A 23,561-nucleotide genomic window follows, 5' to 3' on the forward strand; every position below is an offset into this window, starting at 1 on the left:
AGAAGCTTAAATGTTTAATACCTTGCTCAACCACATTAAAGGTAGCTCCCGAAGGACAGGGGAGGCGTGGGTTATTTCATTCTCAGCCCAATCCTTTCTAGCCAGGTCACCCACGTTTTGTGAACGCTTGGAGCCCAAAACATAATCACTGAAGTCGCATGCTTAAAATGAAACAGAAGCAGATGAATAGACGTGAATGCTTTGGCTGAGAGAGTACAAACATATTGGTTTGGTAGCCACGGCGTTAGGTGACCGGTGGTTAGCGTGGTCAACCTCTAAACAGAGATTTTCACTGCCTGAAATAGGAGGAAGGAGAATTTCCACCTGAGAAAATCACATTGAATACCCCCCCCCATCCCCCTGCCCCTCCTCCCCCACCACCACCACAATTATTTGTCCTACCTTTGACTTTCTTTTTTTTCTTCTTTTTCTTCTAGGCCTGAGATCGTTCGGCAGCGCCTCAGGGTCACTTGCTTACAGGTCAGTTCAACTCTCCACACACACATTACCAGAAAATACTGATCCTAAAGGCTGTCAGTGCTGCACAGGGCTGTGAAGAACCGTGTTTGGAATGTGTTAACAAGTCGGCCTTGTGAATGCAGCTCTCTGAGGATAGTGTGTGTGTGTGTGTGTGTAACAGTATATCAGAGGAGGAGCCGGGCCCTCTGCGGAGCGACACCGACGGAAAGAGCACAACGAAAGTCAGCCGGACGTTCAGCTACCTCAAGAACAAGATGTACAAAAAGACCAGGGTGAGGGAGCCTGGATACTTTGTTGTACTGTTTGTCATTCATGCGGCACGTATCAACATTGAGCTTCTCCTCCTTCTTTAACCCTTGTGTTGCCTTCGGGTCAATTTGACCCGATTCAATGTTTCACCCTCCTGTCGCCTTCGGGTCAATATGACCCGATTCAATGTTTAACCCTCCTGTTACCTTTATATTTACTAACATATTTTACCCTTGAGCTCAATATGACCCCAGCTATTAAAATCTCCAGAAAATTATTAGAATTAATATTGTTTTCCAAGTTTAAGTGTGAGGTACTTTATGTTTGTTTGTTGACTCCCGAAAGAACACCGACATTAAACATTGAATCGGGTCAAATTGACCCGAAGGCGACAGGAGGGTTAAATATTGAATCGGGTCAAAATGACCCGAAGGCAACACAAGGGTTAAACGTGTATTCCTTCAACACTGAGCAGCACACTGCTTTAAGCCTCACAGCGCTCCACCTTCAGACGTTTGCACACTCTCACTGTGCTGTGCATCTCCTTCTGCTGGCCTCTGAACTGCTCCAGTCCAACATCAGGGTTTTCTCTCTTCTTGTTGCCTCGGTGACTCTTTTCAGATTTCCCTCAGCACATGTTGTATTTTAGCCCGCAGCATTTTCTTTGTCACAGACGGGAATCTCTGGTGTAAAAGATGTGGTCAAAGTCATCTCTTTGTCCTGCTTGGAGCAAGTTATTTAACGGCCAAAGACCTTTTTTTCAGGGCCAATATTTTTATATTACATTATGAGCAGTGAAAGTCCTGATCCAAATCGGTAAAATAATTCTTAGAGACAGAAGCAACTCCTCTCCCTCTATGCAGTACTGCACATTCAGAAACTCAGTCACACAAAACCAAAGCACAAAGTCGCAGGAGTGACACTGTCATTTGACATCCATTAATCCAATTTGCAAATAGAAAATTCAATATTTCAAGTTTGAAATTACACGGATGAATAGTCCTATTTGGGAATAAAATAAACTATTTAAAGTAACTTCAGCTTTTGTTGTGCAGCACTTGTAGAGAGACACAGAAGGGTGAAGAGGAAGTAAAACAGGAAGTGTAACAGGAAGACGGGGTTGGCGGTGGTTGTATAATCTCATCTCTAACCTCAGTCACCGCTTTGCTTTTAAAGGGACAGGATTCTGAAGGAGATCATCGCAGAGCCTGTCAAAGGTCAAAATGATCGACCGTGGATTTTGGACTTCAAGACAACTGGCAAACGGGTATTTGTCTTGCGTCCGTGAAATGCTGTATGTTTGTTGTCGTTGACAACCAAAACTGCAGCCTCAGGACCTGTCGCACAGCACATGCAAACGTCAAATGTCTTCATTGAAGATGAGGCTTTTTAGGCCAAAGATTAAAAAAGGGAATTGTCCATTAATATATTACCTCTTTTGTTTTAAATGCCCTAAAAACATTGTAATGTCCTAATTATTTAGGTGCGCGTTGTCCTACACACAGTTCCTGCACAATACCAAAAGTCTGAATCTTCTGCAAGGGGGAATTAGTTCGTGGCGTTTTGACATAGCGTCTGTACCAGATGCAAGAACAAGCGCCTCCTGCAGCGCGCCGGCCACTTCCTCATTGCGGCTTTCCCTGATGAAGCCTCGGCGCTGCCAGTAGCTTCGGTCGCCAGCCAGTGATGTTATGCAGGAGATTCACGAGGAGCCATGGCTTCTCAAAGAGATGGAAAGGTTGGCTGCAGGTAGGCTAAGAGAGTTCCTTATTCTCCCCCAGTCAGAATTGTAGTGAAAGAGGCGGTCCCGGTGTTCCCCTCTGGGGTTGATGTGTTTTCCCCGTGAAGTTGTTGCTTGTTACAGAATAGCTTTCACTCGCACGGCTTTTTGTTTGAATCTGTGATTTCGATCACAGAAAAAAGAACTGCACTCAAGGCTTTGACTTAGCTGTGCTTTTCCCAATAAGTTGAACTGTTTATATATTGTATTGTTCAATATATCTATATATATATATATATAGTGTCATAAAAAGTTACTGTGGTGCAGAATGTTCATCAGAAGTTTGTTGATCACTGCAGTTCGATGGCTGTTTGCAGGAAGTGACAATGAATGCGATGTTGTAATGAGTGTTCCGGTCGTATGACGTCTTAAAGCGGCTGACAAAAAAAAAAAGGGGAAAAAAGCTGTAGTGTGTCGGAGCTTTGTGGTCCCCTCAAACCGAGAGGCCCAGTGGCCGGCCTTTTAAAAAAACGAGTTGGAAACTCCATCTCTCTTCCCCCCTTTCTTTCCTCTGGGTTTGGGTGGCGGCTCTGTGATGCACGAATAAGAACAAGAACAAGAGCTCTGTTCTTCTCGCCATTGCTTTCTGGGGATTGTGATTCAGCTCATTGTACAGAGACGACCGACAGCTGAGGATGAGCTGGTCCATTAACACAGACGCAGCAGAGAGACCGCCCTGTGACCAAAAGGTCAACGATTTGATGCCCAGACAGCGCGTCTCCGTCAGCGGCCGCGCATCCCGCAGAAGACTGTTGAGCACACTCGAGTCCTCCCTGCTGCTTTGAATAGGAGCTTCACAGTCGCTGGGGAAACAGCCCAACACGGAATATTATTATATTAATATAATAGCATAACTGTCGTTGGAAATTGTTTATCACAGTCATTTTGGACTGCTTGGCATCATCTGCCCTATTATAAACTTATACAAATAGATAAAATGATGGGTTTCTTTGGCAAAGGCTCCCTGAAACAAAACACACTGCATTTAAAATAGACTCCTAATGAAACAATTAGTTGTTGGCATAAATAATGCATCACTTAATATGCAAAGCCCCCTGCTGTGTACTACATCAATGTAATAATGTTGCTCTGCTGGATTCAGATTGTAATTTACCACGAGCAACCGGCAACACGTGAGGAATTCTGTCTGTTTGCCAGTCTCCAGGTCGCTCTTTTTATCTTTTTGACTACTAATCGGCTGGAATAAAAGGTAAAGTAATCACCGTCCTCTCCTGGTGAGGTTGACTTCTAAGCGGCGATGCTTTCACCTGTGCAGGAAAAAGACCGCGAGAAAAGGGAGAAGGACAAGGAGAAGGACAAGAAGGCGATCAACGGTCATCTGTTCACACCAGTCAGCTCGGGCCCGGCAGCCCAGTGCTCCCAGTGCAATAAGGCTTTCAACAGCAAAGAGGCTTTCCAGTGCACGCGTAAGTCCATCCTCCGTCTTCTTCTCTAAATGACCTTCATCTGATCATAAAACCTAAATGCACGTGTCGATTTACAATAGTAATAGTTGAATACAATGAATGAAGTGTAAAGCACACTCTGAAGCATTTCAGTGAAGCATATTGGAAAAGACTACTTTTATTTATTTATTTTTTGTCAATTGATCATAATAGAAATACAGGTTTGTTTACTATTTAGCTGATAATATTTAAAAGTGCCTGAAAACCCAAATAGAAGCAGACAGAGTCGACGCAGCAGAATCACTCCGACTTGGCTGAGCAGTAGTGAAACTCTCTGAAGGGCTCCAGCCAATCTAACACAGTCTGGCTCCCAGTACAGACCAACAAACCTGCTGTTGTTGCATTGCTTTCCACTGAAACAGCAGCAGCAGCAGCAGCCCTAAAGAGGATGTAGTTTATTGCACAAGCCTTTGGCGCAACCCTTTAAAAAAGGAGAACTGCGTTCTGCGATCCTCTCGATGCTCACGGTCTGCTTCAGAGACTTGAGTCTTGCGAAAGCAGCTCTTGTGCATTCAGTTGGTCTGCTTGGGATTCATGAAGCCACAGATGGTCTTAGGGTGTTTTTTCCTACTCGCAGATGTCTGGCTACAGTCCATTCAGCAGACAGTTATCCTTTGTCTGAGATTAGCTGGAATCGGTTAAGACGTCCACAAAAAGCAGTAAAATACCCAATAAAACCATTTAAGAGGCCCAAAACACGGCAGGAATTTAAGCTGGTTTTACGGTGCGAGTCATAATTAGATATTTATCACATAATCCACTCTGCGGATGCTTTGACCCAAATGTCTTTTACATTAACAAGCGTTTCCACTTCTCAGGTGATAGGTGGATGTACACAGTGTTGCCTCCTTTTGTTTCTTTTGCACACACACACACACACACACACACACACAATGTGACGTTGTGCCCAGTAACTGGACCTTAAAATGTAGATGGCTCGCTGGTTACATTTTTTTTATTTTTCCGCCCCTGCCCCACTGCTTACGCAGGATTATGTTCTCACCCTGACTCCGGGTGCAAGAGCCTAAGTGCGTTGGCGTAATCTCTGAGAGCGGAAATGTTGCTGGCATGTGAGCGTGTGTGTCGAGGTCTGTCAGCCGGCCGGTTTATCCACTCGTCAGTCCGACCAACCGAATCCCGAAAAGGGCTCAGACGTGTACCTTTCATCATATCTCAAGGGTGCTTTATTCTATCATTCCAAAGCGGCATGACTTTGTCAATCAGTTTGATTCTTAGGATTTCATATCATTGTTTTTTGGTGTTTTGTTATCTGTTTTTCTTATCACTGACACTTTTAAATCCTAAATGATGGTCTTGAAAGCACCTAATTGCGGCCTGTGCTGTTTTAATAGATAAAGTAACACAGACAGTCCAGGGAGTCAATATGAGGGAGACAGACACAGTTGCTCAGTCTATTTTTCTTTTTGCACAATATGCAAATTAACTCTTACTTTGCTAAAGTAACAATTACCTGTTTGTTCTTTCACCTACACTAGTTTACGAATAATTAAGTTAATATTGGGCTATGCTGGTTGTTTCTCCCAGCAGTTTAATCTTGAGCTCCCCGGTCAGTTGTCCTCTTGTGTTAAATGTTCAGTGGATGAAGGTTAAACACTTCCATCTATCAGAAAACACGCCTCCATGAGAGTCTGTAAACCTGTTGTGGAGCAGAGGTGGTGGTTCCTCCCTCTGTTCTCGATCGATCTCTGTTTTCAGAGTCAGCGTGGCACTGGGGAGTAAAAAGTCTTTCATAGACTCAGCAAGTTACAGGGAAGAACTTATTTAAGCAATCTGAAATGATGACCTTTGGTTTTAAATGGGGCTTTGGGAATGTTTATATAATTGACATTTTCCCATGCAATGTTAATGTGTGAGTGTGTGTTTGTGTGTGTGTCATTCGCCCTCCTTTTTCAAAAAAAATGTTCTCCTTCGGCCACGAGCCCTATTACCCCTCTATTGCATCACTTGCTCTCCTCCAGTCTGGCTTTCATTAGTGGGCTGGTGGAGTTTCCTGGCCGGCTATGAAAAAAAGTCAGAATTTCGAGCCCCCACCTTTACCACACACCCTTGACCACTTCCCCTCCTTCCCTCCTCACCGTGCTCAGAGCAATCACGACACATGCTTTTCTTCTTCTTTTTTCTCTCAGACTGTAATGCCTCCGTCCACAAGAGCTGCAGGGACAGCCTGCCCATTTGTGCCAAGGTGAAGATGAAGGTAAAAGTTCCCCGAGAGTAACCCCACCGCAGATTCCGTAGTATCCTGCTGTCCTGCAGCCAATATTGATTTGAACTCCTCGCTTCTGCTCTTGTTCTCTGACCGGCTGCCTAAACAGCAGTTTGCAGTACCCGATTCAAGCTCTTTTACGACGGTCACGATGAGGAACAAATGTGAGTGTCAAATTAAACTCTCCCATTTACATTTCTTACATCATTAAGAGTGAACAGGAGGCGAACTAGAGGTCATTTTCTCGTAGAAGCATAGTCTGGTGTTGGATCCAGAGGAGTCGCCCCCTGCTGGCCATTAGAAATAATGAAGGTTTAAGGCACTTCTTAACTTCCGTTGCCGCCCGTATAGTGCACAGTGTGATGAGAACAATATTCATCTCCTTTGACGTATCTGTCTCTGGTCCAGCTGGTGGAACAAGGGAGCGCCCCTGGTCCGCCATCTTGTCCCCCGAGGACCATTCTTCCCTGATGATCCCGTCACGGAGACACACCAGCATCATGGCTTTCCATGGCAACAACCTCTCCAAGAGTCTCTCCATCAGCAACATCGCTGGGTGAGCTGCTGTGTGTGTGTTGGTCAGTGTATGCGATGAGGCGAGGATCTTCCCCTTTCCCTTCAAATGAAACAAAACGTTGCGCAATATCAACATATTGAAGCCGTTTTGTGCGTGGTCTTTTTTTAAATTAGTTGATATTTTATTTGACCACTGCATCTCAAGGTAACCACGTGTGTTAAATCACCTCGTTGGGTGTTTGTGGTTGTCATTTTGTCTTTTATTATTTTTTTAATCATTTGTATCTTTATATTCAGTCCGGTGTTCGACGAAATGCCCACTAAAGGCCTGCGGTATCTCTCCCAGTCGACTGACTCCCTCAACAGAACCAACCAGGTCACAGAGTCCATGGAATCACTTACTGATGAAGGTTAATACACACACACACACACACCCACACACACCGTTTATCTGACTACTCAAAACAGCTACTGGTCAGCTGGGATCAAGGAATCTAATAACTAGCAAAGTTTAAATCTGATATTAAAGATAGTGAATGTTCCTACTGTGTACATACTACAGATAAAGTATTTCAAATCTTTCTCATGTGAAGTAATACAATAGTCAGAACACATTGTAAACGTGAGTAAATAAAGGCAACTTAATGTAGATATAGGAACGTGATATAGCAAATCTTCATGATAAGCTTTACTTTCCACATTCTGTCAAGAAATATGTTAAACCGCAACTAGAGCAACGGAGAGAAAAAAACATTCGAGAAATAATAAAATAAATCATAAAATGCGATAGAAAATATGACTTGAGTTTCAAGTCGTAATTACAAGTTGTATTTTGTTGCCACAGGGACGGAGATGATGGACGGCCAGCTGATGGGGGAGTTTGAGGCCGAGGCTAAGGAGCTGGAAGCTGACTCGTGGAGTTTATGTGCCGAGCAGCAGTACCTGCAGCAGCTGGACAAGGACCTGGCGAAGAGACAGGACGTCATCTATGGTACATCGGATTACCCTGCAAAGCTTTCAACTTGGATCTGAGGAAATACATGGAAAATAAAGGGGACATGTTAAGGAAGTAAAGAAAAGTGCAGCTGTTAAGCGTTTTTGCAATTTAGTCTCTACTGCTACTATCCTTTAATCAAAGAAATATAAATAGTTAACTTTAAGTAGAAGAATAGCTTGAGAAATGGGTTAATGTTTTCTGGCCAGAGGTCTGCAGTGTAAGAATACGATTGATGTTAGTGTGTCTTACTAACTTCATGTGTTTTAGTTGCATCTACAAGTCCTCGTGGTCTCTTGAAACTGCAGAGTTAAACATATTCATTGAGTTACATACTGTCTGAGATGTCTCGAGCTTTTGATTAGAATCCATTTGAGGATTCTGAAAAGCGTATTTCTATATGTACACCAAGGTATTCAGTGACGTACACACATTCACGCCTTCGAAACCGCCTGGAGACCTTTGAGGTAGAACTATGCAGAGGCGTAGATCAGATGAAGGGTATAAAGAGCCGCAGCGCTGCTTATTTAATCCTAAAACTGAGCCTTCTCGTCCCCACGTGTCCTTCAGAGCTGATGCAGACTGAGATGCACCACATCCGGACGTTGCGCATCATGTCCGAGGTCTTCAGCAAAGGCCTGCAGAAGGAGGTGCAGCTGGAGCTGCAGACGGTGGAGAAGCTGTTCCCCGCTCTCGACGAGCTCCTGGAGCTCCACTCGCAGCACCTCCTCCGCCTCCTGGAGAGGAAGAGGGAGAGCCAGCTGGAGGGGCACTGGCAGAAGTCATTCTCACATAATGTGTAGGGTTGACTCCTAGTCAGCTCAGTGCTTGCAGCTGTGTTGACCGATGTAAGGCGAAGGATTCTTATAGTTCTTCTAAGCTTTGCGCTATATTAATATTTGAAAGGATTAAAAGCCTTAGCGCATTCCTGACCAACATTACAGTGTGTTGGTACAGGACCACTACATTAGCTTGGATCCATGGTACTTTGAGACTTGCATCAAGTAGTAAACAGTGGAGGAAATGGCATTATATCAAATGGTATTGCGAATGGAGCTGATAATTGATTGCCCAAGGAGGTTTGAGCTGGTGTCGAATGCAGGACTGTGGTCACGGATTCACTGTACCTAGGGTATGCTCGACGTGTTGCCATCAGATCGTACAGTGTTGTGTGCAGTAGCACGAGTGAACATGGAAATTCTGAGCTTCACATCTGTCTCCTGCCGATGTCAACAGTCTGGGTTTTAGCTGAGTCCTTATCGTTAGTTTCAAAGTCACATGCGCATCAAGGAACTCATCCTACTCAGAAAGTGCATTAAATTAAGATGCAGCAATTTACAACCACATGTGAACACACAGAGAGGTCATTCAAGCTGCAAATAGATCATGTCGCAAATCAGATCGGAGTCTGTAAATGACAATAAGTGTATAATAGCTGTAGATCATAGCAAGATCTCTGCACATAATGCATCGTCGTGTACACATTGCAAGAATTATAGTGAAGACCATAACGAGCGACTCCTGAGTGCTAGAAATACTCAGTTTGATCTTTTAGTGAATGATCTATTAATCAGGCCTTTATGATGTCCTTGACTGGCCTGCAGTTCAAAGCTACTTACAAGTTGTGTTGTTCCAGGCACTCTGCCGGTATCGGCACTTGGTATGTCGACAGTGCTGAAGCATCCAGTCTTAGGATAGCTCGCAGACCCAGAGGTTGAAGTCTCTGCAGACTCTGCACAGATAAACAAGGCTCGACGCCGTAAAGTGAGCTGTGTAATCTTCAAATGCGTACTCGATCGAGCTGCTGTGTCCGGTTGCTAACTGCCGAGAGACGACCTGGTAGCAAAATGCAGCAACACGTAGTCTACATGCTATCCTATTCATTGCTAGTGAAAGTTGCTCATAGCTGCAAGTTGTACCAAGTATTAAGTGTGGCACAACTCAATTCAGCAACAGTGAAACAGCTGTCCTTAATTAGGAATAGAAAGAATCTCAGCTCAGAATCGCGTTCAAGTCTAAATCGTCTGGATACTTAGTGTAGATGTCGCTGGTCAGATTTCCACTTAGATTCGTAGGTTCAAGATTTTGACAGAATGCCTTCGAATCTACCTGTGAGTGCGTGGTCTGATGATTCAGGATGACATCGTTAATCATGCTTGCAACCTTATGCTAGACATCTGTAAGCGGGACTGCTGTTGACACGCGTCGTCTAACAGTACAGCCTTGGTGACATATTCGTTTACTACAGACCCTACTTGAGTAACGACATTCCGTCGTTCAGAGACCCGATCACAAATGTCATAAGTCCACCTCTGCATTCCATTAGCAGTCTACACTGAGCTCTTTGTCCTGTGAACGCCTCAAGGTGATCATGCATTCACAGATCCATCATACAGGACGTCGACTTCATCATGACATCGAGGTCTCGAGGTCTGACAGCAAAGACGGACGCATGTAAAGTAAACGAAACTTCTACGCTCTCTATGTCAGTCTGCGTCTGCATGAGCATGGTCCTGGCTAGAGGCCTACAAGAGACATCATAGCGCATGTGAAACAGGTTGATATAGCATATGCTGATATGCAGAAAACTGCTGTAGCATGTCGCGAGCTGGAGCATTATGAGAAGACTATGCTTTAATTTGCCTGGACTATTCTGTGTCCAAAATATGTCTGCCAAAATCACGACGTTGGATTGGAATGTAAAGTTGAGCAGAGCAGGTACTATTTTATACTGATTTCTAATGTACTTCACCTTAACGGTTGACATGCGGTCTATCTGTTATCCTCAAGGTACTGCATCTCAAATTCCAAAGCCCTGTAGCTCCATCAGAGGTTGTGGACCGAATGTGTGCTAGTGCTAGAGCTATTGTTACTCTTTCCGGCTATTCAGTGATTATGCTCACCACATAGACTGTTGTTGACAATGCTCTCCTGCCACGAGCTGATTGCAATGCTGATTGTCGATAGCCAAGATTGCTAGTTGACTGAGAGTCCAAGAATCAAGCACATTATTTCCTTAAAGTTTTTCATGATTATTCACATGAGACCTCAGCTTTATCATTACAACTGAGTCAGAGATTTTTACACTGGTACTAATGAAATCTCTGTCATAAATGATCGCTCTCAGATCATCGGATACTTCTGAGGATAGATTAACCTAGGCATAGTACAAGAACTTCATAAATGTATAACACGGATCTCTCGAGCGTGAATGGTGTGGGATGTTGCACTTATTAAGATTAGCCGCAACAGTAGCGATACTTAGTTCATGAGTGACACATCAGTGAGGTATTTAGTCCAGTGGTCGCTAGTCCTATCCGTGTTCTTACGAAGCCTTCCAGTTTACCATGCATCGACGGAAGTCACTTGCTCGGATAATCTTGGATCGCTAGCCTAATTTCCAGGTACAGCTGTCTCAGGACCTGATCTTGTTTACCAGTGCTGAGAAGTGTGAGCGGCTGTCATAGTGGTTAGATCGTTACATGTTAATGCACTTGTCTACCACTAAACCTCTCTGTGTTACTCGCCAAAACAGCCGTTGTCACGTTATTAATGCTGTGTGGCATATCCAATTCTAGAGTCCGTTAGCGACGATGCTCTTATTTCCATCATAGCCTTGACACCATCGTGTTATGTGACGCTTAAAGCCTCATTACGCCGAAGGTACTACACTAGCGTAAAGGCTGCAGGATTGCTGGAGTCCACAGCGTAATGCGTGTAGCAGCACTCTGCAATGACATTACTTGTACAAGTACATGTCCTCAAGTAACTCTTACATGTGCTTTCTGCCATGCTCTGTATCAGCAGTCCCAGGGCTTCAAATCTCGATACTCCTAACAGCCAAAGCTTGTCTAAGGTACAGGTCAGCTCACTCTTTTAAAAACATTCTACTTGTCTTGGTGCATGGAAGTAGCCCTAGGGCGATCGTCCCTCCCGTACCATTGCGTAGCGTGTTAGACTTAACAGGATGCGAGTTTATCGCCAGTTGGTCTGCTGACACAACTGTGCAGATCAGAAACCTCACTTCTGACATTATTTACATTTTGATCCAAGGTAAGGGTTGCCTCTCAGCCTGTCGCCGAACAGCGTTGCAATTGCCCTTCAAACCCTGTGTTCTAACAGTATGCAGGACTTGTGGGATACAAAGGGTATTGTTCTGTGCTATTACTCTGAGTTGACCTCGTTTGTGATCAAACTCCTGACGCTCCCAGTATCCTGATGAACAGCACATGGTTTTGTCATTATCCACCGTATTCGGTGGGGCATTGTGATGATCACAGCTGCATTAGTTCTTAACATCCCTCTTTGTCAGTACTCAGCCTACAGTTGGGGCGCTACCTGCACACCAGTCGTCATTGCTCCAGTAGTTCCGTGAGGTGGACATCCGTTATGAGCTTAACGACTCATCATACATGCGCATCTTTACCTGCTACCTGTGTTCCGTTGACCTCTCACTAGTTCAGGCAGTGAGCTTAAGCCCCATGCCTACGCATTTACAAATGAACATGTGGCGATGCTTGCTTTGAGAATCATCTCAGTCTATCGATCAAGATGGGTGAGTGTGTTTTAGGACCTGGTTACTGCAGCGGTAACATCAGCATCTCAAATTAAACAGTGCTGTAGTGCCTTGATTGCGAATCTCGTACGGCACGGTGGCACCAGAGGACCTACCTTCTCATCCTATCCTCAGCGAGTCAGTTGATTCAACTCATAACCTAGCTGAGCACAGCAATGCACACTAAGTGGGACCTATCGGCAGCCCCAGACTCTCAGTGAACCAGTCTTTCCCAGGAAGGGACGATAGAGCTGTATATCATGAGAACTGTTGCAAATGCTGTGCACCTGTAAATCTCCCCATTTCCTAACATCTAACTTGTTTGGACCAAGTCGCTACAAACCTTGCTATTGTTTAAAATGTTTAAACTCTGACTAGTGTACTTATATATACTGACCATCGAAGTCATTGTTACAGTTGCTAAACCTTTGTCTCTCCCGACTTGGCTTAAATGTAGGCATTCCTTGTTCATTGCCCAGTTAAAGACCTAGTATGACAGCATTACAGGTCTCTTCTGACCCTTGTAGCTCACGTCCAGGAAAGAGTTTTGACTGGATTTTGAGTTGTCATGCTTCCAGTCTCTAACAGTGTTTCATAGTCGTCTCTTGTACAGCTAAGACACGAAGTTCTGCTACGGTGCTCCTTGATTTATGCGCATCAAATGACTTGTCTGGATAAGCCAATTCGACATGATGTTTATTCAGAACAAGACTGTGGAAAGGATCGTTAGCTCTGTATTGCAGCTAGTTCAAGATTTTGATATTATACAATTCGAGCTCTCATGTTCTAGTCAAATGTCCATACTTTCGAACAGCTTGTGATGGATTAAAGGACCATCATCTTTGTCGGTATTTTAGCCACCACTTCGTGCGTTAAGTCCAGTGCCTTTGTGGGAAGAATCTGTTTTCTCGATCAAACACTTTAAAGCAGGGGAAATTAGATTTTTTCATTTAAAGTGTGAATGGGCCATTGGGAAAACTTTCGGCTGAAAAGGCCCCCTTTTCCCTGCTGGATAATTACCTCTTTATCCCATTTTTGGATGAAAGGTCCCCCGGCTGGGCCAAGGTTTTGACCATTGGTTATTTTATTCCCTCGTAAGTTTCCTTTCCTTTTACTTTCCCTTTTTAAACACTTATTTTTGTGTTGTTTTTTTCCCCCCATCCCAGGGCTTTTTTTTCCCAGCCCCCCAAAAAATTCGTTTTCCCCTTACTGGGGGGGAAATTTGGGGGGAAAGGGGTTTAAACTCCCAAACATAAATTTTTTCCAAATGATTTTTGTTTTCCCTAAGGGTTATTTTTCAACTTTTTTTTTCCCCGGCAAAAAGGGAATTTGAGCGTGGGAATTTTTTTAAATTTTAAAAAGCCCTTTTTTTGCCAACACCGGAAAAAAAACCCGATTTGGGGTTTTTGCCCGGAAAAATAAAGGGAAAACCCAAAAAAATTTTTGGGTTGGGGTTCTCCGTCTTTAAATTTATTTTTATTTTATTTTCCAAAAGGGCAAAATCAAGCCCCTTTAGGGGTTTTCCTGGGCCCCAAAAAAGGGTTTTAAAGGGCCCCCGGGCCCCCCCCTTTTTTCAAAAGGTTTTGGGGAGGGGTTTATTTATTTGTAAAATCATGGAGGGGGGGGCCCCCCCCAAAAGGGGCCCGTGTTTTCAGGGAAACTTTGGGAGGGAAACCCCGTCGGGGGTCCCCCCTTTTTTTTTTTTATTTTCCGGCCAGGGGCTTTAGGGCCCGCCCCCCGGGGCCCTCCCCTATCGAGTTTCGGCTATCGGCAGGAATGGGGGAGATAAAAACATATACATCAAATATTTGACTCTTTCAGTGTTGTCTAATCCCTGTTGACTCAAAATGGTGTCCTGTGATGTCGTTGTTATACACACTGAAGAGCTAAAGAGATTATTATTATTTCAGTAAACCTTTCGAAAAGAACTGGTTGGTCTATACAATTTCCGAAAGTAAAGAAATAGCGGCATTTTCTTTCTTAAATTCTTCATTCATTTGTGTCTTTAATGGTTTCATCCCTGCTTGTAGATTCATTTGAGGTATTGTAATTGTTTTAGAAAGATGTAACGGATTTGTTGATATGTATTCCTGTATTATTTAACAGATTTAATGTATCGTGTTTAATTTATTTAATGTTTGGACAGGGAGAAGGATGAGGATGAAGGGATTCCCAGTGAGACGGAAGATGACAAGAGACAACTGGAGACGAAAGCCAAGGAGATGCGAGGTGAGGGAAACGCGTCTACTGGCTTTGTGGGAAAGAAAAAGTGGAAAGTCGCTACAAATACCGCAGAATTGTCTCCTCAACGCACGTCTCTTTTTTTAAATCTCTTTTTCTCTGCTGCCCAGGTCTGTTGAGGCAGAAGGACACAGAGATCCTGTCTCTGCTGGAGGAGAAGGTGCAGCTCTTCAGGGGGATGTGGGAGCCTCTGAACCCAGGCGAGGAGGTCTACCGGCAGGTTCAGCCTTTCTTCAGGTCGGCCTGCAGTCTGGAGCCCCCCAGGGGGGCCTCCATCATGTCGGACGCCCTGCAGGAAGGTAATACCGTGTGTATGATTTATGTGCTGTCGATGCGTACTGAAGGCAGAATGATCAAAGTGAATAAAAAAGGCCTCATCACCTTTTCCATCCATGTATTCATGGGACATGATTGGAGCTGGAAACGTCCTTACAGTCCCATGTCACATGAGCACATGAGGTTCATGAGTACACAATTACATTTCTGTCATCGAACACAAATGTCCAGTCAGTTATTTTCCAAAACCTTTAAGACGCACGCTCTGTGTAAGGGAGACATTAAAGGAGTCGGAGTGTGTTTAGGCTTTTATTCGTTCTTTAAATGTGTGTGAGAGGGAAGCAGCATGAGCCGAGAAGGGAACGGAGGAGGTTTTGACAAAGTGCATAAAATGTGGGAGAAAAGTTTACATTCAATTTAAACAATTGGGCCTGGAAATGTTTGACTGACTGAAAAATAAACCTGCTGCAAACACGTTTAGATCATGAAAGAGTCACTAGACTCTCAACTTAGAGGAAGACAAAACTACATTGTTGTTGTTTTTTGTCAGAACAGTATTTCACTGTTCTCAGGAAACATATTAATGACTGAAAAAGATGCAGTCTTTTGCTATATGGTATTATGCAATAATAGAGCACTATTTCTTGTTATATTAATATAAACAAACTGTTTAAACTTGGTACTAGAAACTGAGAAACGCACAGATGCAAGACGCACCGAGTGCTGTTGCAGGCAGAGAGTGTTCCAGGAAAAAAGAGCAAGAAGCCGATCACAAGTTGTGCAGCTGGCATTCAACGAAGGGTCGTTTGCAGCTCCAATGCATGGAAGATGTATGAAGGAGAACTTCTATGATGGTCTCAACTTTTGAAACTACAACTTTTGTGATATGTAATTTGGCAGCACTCATTTCTTCTGCGCATTCACATCCAGCAGCAACGTTTCTTTCTCGTTGTCGTCCTCGGAGAGGTCGCGAGGCCGCTGGTCGGATACAGACGGTTATGTCTTGCCAGAGTTGATGTCATTTCAGATGGTTAGGATGTTTTAACTTTCAGCAGAAGAGCTCTGTGGTTGAAACAGGTTGTCAATAGTTGCTAAGCAACAGGAGCCAATAGCAGGTTGAAAGCAGAAGTGGCTCGTAGGATTCATCAGTGCAGAGCTGAACTGTAACGCAGTTAGCCGGGATAATTCACTTACTGACATTGATGTGTACCCCCTTTCTCTCTCTGTGTGTGTGTGTGACAGTGGAGACGCTGCAGGGGCTGGTGAACGGCAGCCTGGGCGGGGCCATGGCCAGCGTCCAGGATGTAGGGGGAGGGGGAGCGGGGCCGGTGTGTTTGCCCCGGCGAGCCGAGACCTTCGGAGGCTTCGACAGCCACCAGATGCACAGCAGTAAGAGTAAGTGAGCCGCTGAATGCTTGTTTTTGGGATTGAGATTGCGCGGACAAGCGGCCGGAACCTCGACAACCGCCTTGACTCAGTGACTGAGCGGCGGATGGTGCGCCACCGAGTTTTAGTGCAACAGGGCACCACACCCACACGCCTCAGCGCAGTGCGGTGTTCTCGACAAGGCAGCAGAGCCGGAGCCCGGGCCGATCCCTCTGAACTGGTGGCCCGGGAGCTCCGAGAGGGATGCTGCTGTCACCGGGCAGATGTTGAGCCATAGGCGATCCAGACTTTTAAATCAGAAGCTGCAACCGCAGAACTACTGAATGTCTTTATCAGTGGGATGCTTTAAAAGCACATGTTACCCTTTTTTAAAGTAAAAAAACCCAGACAATTATTAACATTGTGTCAAACAATCGCTACATTATAAAAGCTAATTTCAGAGATAATGTAAATACTATACATTTGGTTACAAAAGGGAAAGGATGACTCAGCAGAGGCGATGTAGTTTGTTTGAGTAGAGAAATATCAAACAAAGAGCATGAACAGAAACAGGAACAATAAATGAATGCATAAAAAACATGATAGGCATCATTTCTAGATGAGACCAAACCAAATCAGCACCGTATTCTTATTTTCTTAATGAAAAGATGTTGGGTTTTGCCCGTGTTCTCGTACAGCCTTCAGCAGACCTGAGCGCGGTTTAATCTGCCGCCTGGCTCACGGTCTCTCTTGTGGTTTCCCCTTCTGCCAGGTGGAGACGGCGACGAGAGCGAGGACGCGGCGGGAGATCTGCGCAGGACGGAGTCCGACAGCGTTTTAAAGAAGGTCGGCGTCTCAATTACTCTTGGCGCTGAAATCCCGCTACCCCCCCTCCCCCGCCCCCCCGCACCTCAATGGAAACCCGTAGGCCGTGTGTGTGGGTATGTGTGGGTGTGTGTGTGTGCAGGGGTGCATTTGTCCTCCAACATCAACAATGCCATTAAGATAAATTTAGCCACTTGTCCCCCTCCAGCCAATTAGCCTCATGCTGCAAAGTGCCTGTTGCTAATGGCGACCATCGGTTGCATGAGGCTTACATAGTGTCCGAAAGCGAATGGGCGGCGGTGGCTGCTGCTCCTCCCCTCCGTGGTCGTTTGTCCTGCAGATATCCAGCAGCTGGACTGCACATGATGGTGTCTGCCCTTCGCTGTTCATCCTGCCGTCTGAAACAAAAGAGCAGTTCTTGACTTTCATTTACATTTAGTCCTGGGCTGAGAGCCAAAATTCAGAGGGGGGGCTCGGCAGCAAAGGAAGGGAGTGTTTGCAGGAGACTATGATCATTAAAGACATTCCGCTTTCTTTTATTTATATATATATATATATATACACTACCGTTCAAAAGTTTGGGATCACCCAGACAATTTCGTGTTTTCCATGAAAACTCACACTTTTATTTATCAAATGAGTTGCAAAATGTATAGAAAATATAGTCAAGACATTGACAAGGTTAGAAATAATGATTTGTATTTGAAGTATTAATTTTTTTCTTCAAACTTTGCTTTCGTTAAAGAATGCTCCTTTTGCAGCAATTACAGCATTGCAGACCTTTGGCATTCTAGCTGTTAATTTGTTGAGGTAATCTGTTGAAATGTCACCCCACGCTTCCTGAAGCACCTGCCACAAGTTGGATTTGCTTGATGGGCACTTCTTGCGGACCATACGGTCAAGCTGCTCCCACAACAGCTCAATGGGGTTGAGATCTGGTGACTGTGCTGGCCACTCCATTACAGACAGCAGACCAGCTGCCTGCTTCTTCCCTCAATAGTTCTTGCACAATGTGGAGGTGTGCTTTGGGTCATTGTCCTGTTGGAGGAGGAAATTGGCTCCAATCAAGCGCTGCCCACAGGGTATGGCATGGCATTGCAAAATGGAGTGATAGCCTTCCTTATTTAAAATCCCTTTTACCTGGTACAAATCTCCCACTTTACCAGCACCAAAGCAGCCCCAGACCATCACATTACCTCCACCATGCTTGACAGATGGTGTCAGGCACTCTTCCAGCATCTTTTCACCTGTTCTGTGTCTCACAAATGTTCTTCTGTGTGATCCAAACACCTCAAACTTGGATTCATCTGTCCATAACACCTTTTTCCAATCTTCCTCTGTCCAATGCCTGTGTTCTTTTGCCCAAACCAATCTTTTCTTTTTATTGGCCAGTCTCAGATATGGCTTTTTCTTTGCCACTCTGCCTAGAAGGCCAGCATCCCGGAGTCGCCTCTTCACTGTCGACGTTGACACTGGCGTTTTGCGGGTACCATTTAAAGAAGCTGCTAGTTGAGGACCTGTGAGGCGTCTATTTCTCAAACTAGAGACTCTAATGTACTTGTCTTCTTGCTGAGTTGTGCACCGGGGCCTCCCACTTCTCTTTCTGCTCTGGTTAGAGCCCGTTTGTGCTGTTCTCTGAAGGGAGTAGGACACACCGCTGTAGGAAATTTTCAGTTTCTTTGCAATTTCTCGCATGGAATAGCCTTCATTTCTACGAACAAGAATAGACTGGCGAATTTCACATGAAAGTTCTTTTTTTCTGGCCATTTTGAGAGTCTTATCGAACCCACAAATGTGATGCTCCAGATAATCAACTAGCTCAAAGGAAGGCCAGTTTTATAGCTTATATCACCAGCATAACTGTTTTCAGCTGTGCTAACATAATTGCACAAGGGTTTTCTAATCAGATATTAGTCTTCTAAGGCGATTAGCAAACACAATGTACCATTAGAACACTGGAGTGATAGTTGATGGAAATGGGCCTCTATACACCTATGGAGATATTTCATTAGAAACCAGACGTTTCCACCTCGAATAGTTATTTACCACGTTAACAATGTAGAGAGTGTATTTCTGATTGATTTAATGTTATCTTCATTGAAAAAAACAATGCTTTTCTTTGAAAAATAAGGACATTTCTAAGTGATCCCAAACTTTTGAACGGTAGTGTATATATATATATTATCAGTTCCGGGTTTTCTTTGTAAATGTAAAATACATTCTTATAATAAGCCCTCCCTATGGGAAGCACAGTAAGTGTGAGACGGCTGTGTTCCTGTGTCAGTCGTGCATGATCATACCGGGTACAAGTAGATTTTGTAGAGCGCCCCCACATGTGCAGATGTAATCACATTCAGTCCCTTACACTGTGCAGTATGCACCGTCCAGCTGATGCACACACACTTTGAGGCGCACTAGATGGTGTGTGTGTGTGTGTGTGTGTGTGTGTATATGTGGTGGCAGTAGAGTGATTAAGTGTTTGTGCTCGTGTGCAGGGAGGAAACGCCAACATGCTGCTGCTGCTGAAGAGGAACAGTGAGGTAACAGCCACTTCCTGTTTCTAACTCAATTACAGCTGCTGCTGCTGCTGCTGCTGCATGGGAGCCGTGCAAACTGTGCGTTCCCATCATCATGAATCAGCAGCGCTAGCAGAAGTTAAGCTGTGGATGTTTGTGTTATCAGTTCGTATAAAACATGCGGCTGGCAAAGTAAACTGAAAAAGGAAGACGTTATTCGCGGCGTGTCTTTAAGAGCAAGCTTAAAGACCAATATTTTAAATGAAAAATATAATTACAATTCATTATTCATGAGAATAATGCGAACATGCAAACCAGCGCAAGTAAAGTAGCAGCGTAATTCACAGAGATAGAAAGAGGAAATTCAGCTCTGTGAAGCTTTTTATGTATCTTATTTATTATTTAGGTTAAGTGTGTTTACATTCTAACAGTCATAACCTTAAGTATTAGAAAAATACCACGAATGTTTGTACAAAATCCAGCCAGTAGATGTGAAGATGCTTCAGTAATTCAGAGATAAAACGTTGAACACTGGACGTGCTCGAGGAAACGCCAGAACCACCGGAGTCCTGATGACTCATTGGACGTTATATGCGTCTGGCATTTCGTGGCACTCCAGCTGTGCCGATATTCCTCTCAAGCGCCGCATTTATAAATGAGTGGTTTCCATTCTGTTCCAAAAGTAGAGAAGACGATAATGTGGGGGAAAAAGGTCTCCATGTTCTCAACATTTACCACTAAGAGGAAATTAACAATAAACAACTTTTGAATAGCTGCAGTATACTTTTTTTTTTTAAACAGGCCAAGTGCATTTTCTTTTTCCCTGTAGAAGGAAGCTCCTCTGGTCCACTCCTGCTTCTCCTGCCCTCTACCTGTCACACGGACAGCGAGGCTGCGTTCTTATTTGACGCAACAACCTTTTCTGCAGATGTTCCTCGCTTTAAATGCGTCTCTCTGCAGCTCCCAGGGAGCGCTAATTGGAGCGCTTTGTGTCCGAGTAAACATCGCTGGCAGCTGAGCGCTCCGCGGCCTCGTCTCTCTGTCGTGTGTTTGAAAGGAGAAAAGGTCACTTCGCTCCAGCACGCCACATCGACTTTAAGCCCGGCTTTGTCTCAGAGTCCGGCGGGTCAGGTCACGTCGCGTGAAATCCTCGGCGACAGCTCTTCTTTTTTTCTTTTTGCCGTCTCCGATAGAACAAGCAGAGTCAAGTGCACCGAGCAGCACGAATAGCATCAAGCACATGTTCTGAGACTTCTCCTCTCCAACAGCAGGTCCTCCACAGCGTCTCCAATCTGCACCTCCTGCTCAGCACCCTGCAGGTAAGACCTGGCCTCCCCGCCGTGCATACCACTCTGGGACGACGCCTGTGTTTAAGATAAGAGGCGGCTTGCGATGGCTCTGACGCGCCGCCCCCCCCCCCTCTCAGGCGGTGGTGGTCCAGCAGGACAGCTTCATCGAGGACCAGCGGCAGGCCCTGAGCGAGCGCTCCTCCTCCAGCGCGTCGCTGTCGCGGCCCTCCTCGCGGCCCAGCTCGCTGATCGAGCAGGAGAAGCAGCGCAGCCTGGAGAAGCAGCGGCAGGAGCTGGCGTCCCTGCAGAGGCAGCAGGCGGCCCACGCCGAGGAGAAGAGGAGGCGCGAGAAGGAGTGGGAGACGAGGGAACAGCAGCTGACGGAGAGGGAGGGGCAGGTGCACCTGCAGGTGACTATGACTCCTGTGTTGTGTTGCGAGTGTGACCCCGCGGAGTGTGTGGATGGTTTCCTGCTGTCGTCCTTCACGTCGTGCTGAAGCAGAGTGGGATGGAGCGAGACACGCAGGGCGTCCTGCGGTGCCGGCCGGCTGCCTTCAAAACATCTGGGACCAAAATGATGAAAAATAAACAAATCCCACAACTGTCTTTCAAGTCAGAAGCGGAGGCGGATCTCCAGACAGCGCAGCAGTGGTAGAGCGGTTCATCCCCGTGGACGACACTTAAAGCCAGCGCGCTATGACGGCTTACTCACGTCTTTATTCTGGAACAACAGGCGGAGGCTTTTCCAGGCTGCACCCTCAACGTTTCATTATTGTTGTTTCTTAGCCATATTCAGACAAATCGAGTTTGCAACTCTCACGATCCAACGGCAGTTTGTTACAACTGCCTCGGAGCGGAACTGACTCGACAAAAGAAAAGCACTTTCTCCCCTTTTGATTACTTTTAAAACGTTGACAGTAATCACAGCGCTCCTGTGTGGATTGTTGTTCGCTGAGCTCTCTGAAGGCTGGATGACTCCACCGGCAGCACATTTAAATCACGTTTATCACCTTGAGCAGAAACTCACTTTGTGGTTTTTAATATGCAGGAAGAAAAAGGTAAAGGGATGCAGTGAAGACAGTCATGATCATATTTGGCTTTTTAAAAAAAGAATTTGTGTCAAACCACATTTGAGACTTCTTCATTGATTAGTAGATAACAATAAGATCCTTCAGTGAAAGAGTCTCACTCTGCATCCTGTGGCTCGCTGCTGTATATGTAATGTGAGCTTTACCGTTACCATCAAAGAGAAATATCATGTATTACTTTAAAAGAAAGTAAATACACTCCCCATTCATTTATTCATTCTCAGCCGAGGGCTTAATGTAATGTCAGCGTGCTCTGTGATCAAGTTGCACTGAACCATTTCAATAAATCCGTCACTGCGTCTCTCCAACCACTGCAGGAGGAGGAGGTCCTGAAGCGGCAGAAGGAGCTGGAGGAGGAGAAGCACGGGCTGCAGAGTAGGAAGGAGGAGTACCAGAAGGACCTGGAGAGGCTGAGGGACGCCCAGAGGAAGCTGGAGAGGGACAGAGAGGCCGTGCAGCGGCAGCTGGACAAGATGGAGGAGCTCCGCCTGTCTGAGGTGCGTGACGCCGCGCTCCGCTCGATGACACTTCGTGAGGCGCGGTGGAGGCCTGAACCTGCGTCGTCTCGGAAGTGATTTCAAAAACGCTCTCGGGACTCGCACGGACGAGGAAACCGTGCTGAATGAGCCCCAGGCGTTAAGCCAAAGGGTTGTTTTGGCAGCACGTTCTATGTAATCAATAATTCACCACGATACTCATCATACTGCACAACAAACATAAGCTATGGATAAGTTACTTTAGGTGGTCATTGTTTGCTTTGAGTGAAGTGAAATAATATCATGACATCTAAGAAAGATCAACCAACAAAACCTTCTGAGGGTAAATATTAGCACTTATATTGACTTATTCTCACATAATCACGTTATCATGCAACTATCATGCGTTATATAGAATATAATGTATCAACACTATGGGAATTATAATACATTATAATGCCAGCCAAAGAAATGTGAGTGTCCCCAGTAGTTATCATACTTAACCGAATAAGTCATTATATAATGCTTTATTTATGTATATCTTTATTTAATACAATGTATTATATATGTTTATAATACGTTACAGACATGGTCATCAGTGGTCGTTAAGCTTTCAAAGGCATTGAACACGCTCCCAGATGTTGATAACAGCTGTGCGTCTCTTGACCTCCAGGGGACTCCCTCAACCACGTCGGACGAATCCCAGATCCCCAGCAGCGCCCAGTCTCTGGAGCTGGACCTGCCGGAGCTCTCCTCCTCCTCCTCTTCCTCCTCCTCCTCCTCCCAGCTGAGGCTGCAGCCTCAGCGGTCTAAGCCCAAAGGGAGAGGCCTCAATCCCTTCACCTCATCCTCCATCAACCTCCGAGGCGGCGAAGCCAACAGCCAGCTGTCGAAGAGCATGCTGCAGCTGGCCAAGAGCAAGAGCAAAGAGGAGAAGGAGAAGAAGAAGAAGAAGGGCAAAGGGGGGAGCACACCGGAAGCAGGTAGAGAATGGTGAATATGAGGCAGTGGATGGATTTACATTGAGTTGAGTGACTCAGCGTCTCAGAGGCTCAGCAGGCGGGAGCGAAGTGTCAGGTGGGAAGAATAGCTGCGTCAAGCGAGAGATCCAACCCAAGTATGAGTGACAACTGTCCCGGTCTCTTTGTGTTTAATGTTGCAGTGCATGCTGGGACCATGAATCCACTGGTTATAGGATCATGTATGACACGGGGCTGTGCA

The 23,561-nt window shown here is 45.3% G+C and overlaps 1 protein-coding gene across 1 annotated transcript in view; it reads left to right on the forward strand.

The window, feature by feature from the left end:
• Positions 1 to 23,561, forward strand: part of LOC130192679 (A-kinase anchor protein 13-like) — a 79,074-nt gene that overhangs the window by 52,011 nt on the left and 3,502 nt on the right. The window contains exons 15-32 of the mRNA XM_056412785.1: positions 438 to 480; positions 641 to 752; positions 3,786 to 3,936; positions 6,123 to 6,190; positions 6,309 to 6,363; positions 6,608 to 6,755; positions 7,013 to 7,125; positions 7,560 to 7,706; positions 8,280 to 8,490; positions 14,411 to 14,493; positions 14,616 to 14,804; positions 16,024 to 16,176; positions 16,919 to 16,992; positions 19,467 to 19,511; positions 20,759 to 20,806; positions 20,914 to 21,186; positions 22,182 to 22,361; positions 23,014 to 23,323. Coding sequence (XP_056268760.1) covers positions 438 to 480; positions 641 to 752; positions 3,786 to 3,936; positions 6,123 to 6,190; positions 6,309 to 6,363; positions 6,608 to 6,755; positions 7,013 to 7,125; positions 7,560 to 7,706; positions 8,280 to 8,490; positions 14,411 to 14,493; positions 14,616 to 14,804; positions 16,024 to 16,176; positions 16,919 to 16,992; positions 19,467 to 19,511; positions 20,759 to 20,806; positions 20,914 to 21,186; positions 22,182 to 22,361; positions 23,014 to 23,323 — 2,403 coding nt within the window. The remainder of the gene's footprint in view (positions 1 to 437; positions 481 to 640; positions 753 to 3,785; positions 3,937 to 6,122; positions 6,191 to 6,308; positions 6,364 to 6,607; positions 6,756 to 7,012; positions 7,126 to 7,559; positions 7,707 to 8,279; positions 8,491 to 14,410; positions 14,494 to 14,615; positions 14,805 to 16,023; positions 16,177 to 16,918; positions 16,993 to 19,466; positions 19,512 to 20,758; positions 20,807 to 20,913; positions 21,187 to 22,181; positions 22,362 to 23,013; positions 23,324 to 23,561) is intronic.

The sequence above is a fragment of the Pseudoliparis swirei genome, chromosome 4, assembly GCF_029220125.1.
Source record: "Pseudoliparis swirei isolate HS2019 ecotype Mariana Trench chromosome 4, NWPU_hadal_v1, whole genome shotgun sequence".
In the NCBI taxonomy this organism is placed as follows: domain Eukaryota; kingdom Metazoa; phylum Chordata; class Actinopteri; order Perciformes; family Liparidae; genus Pseudoliparis; species Pseudoliparis swirei.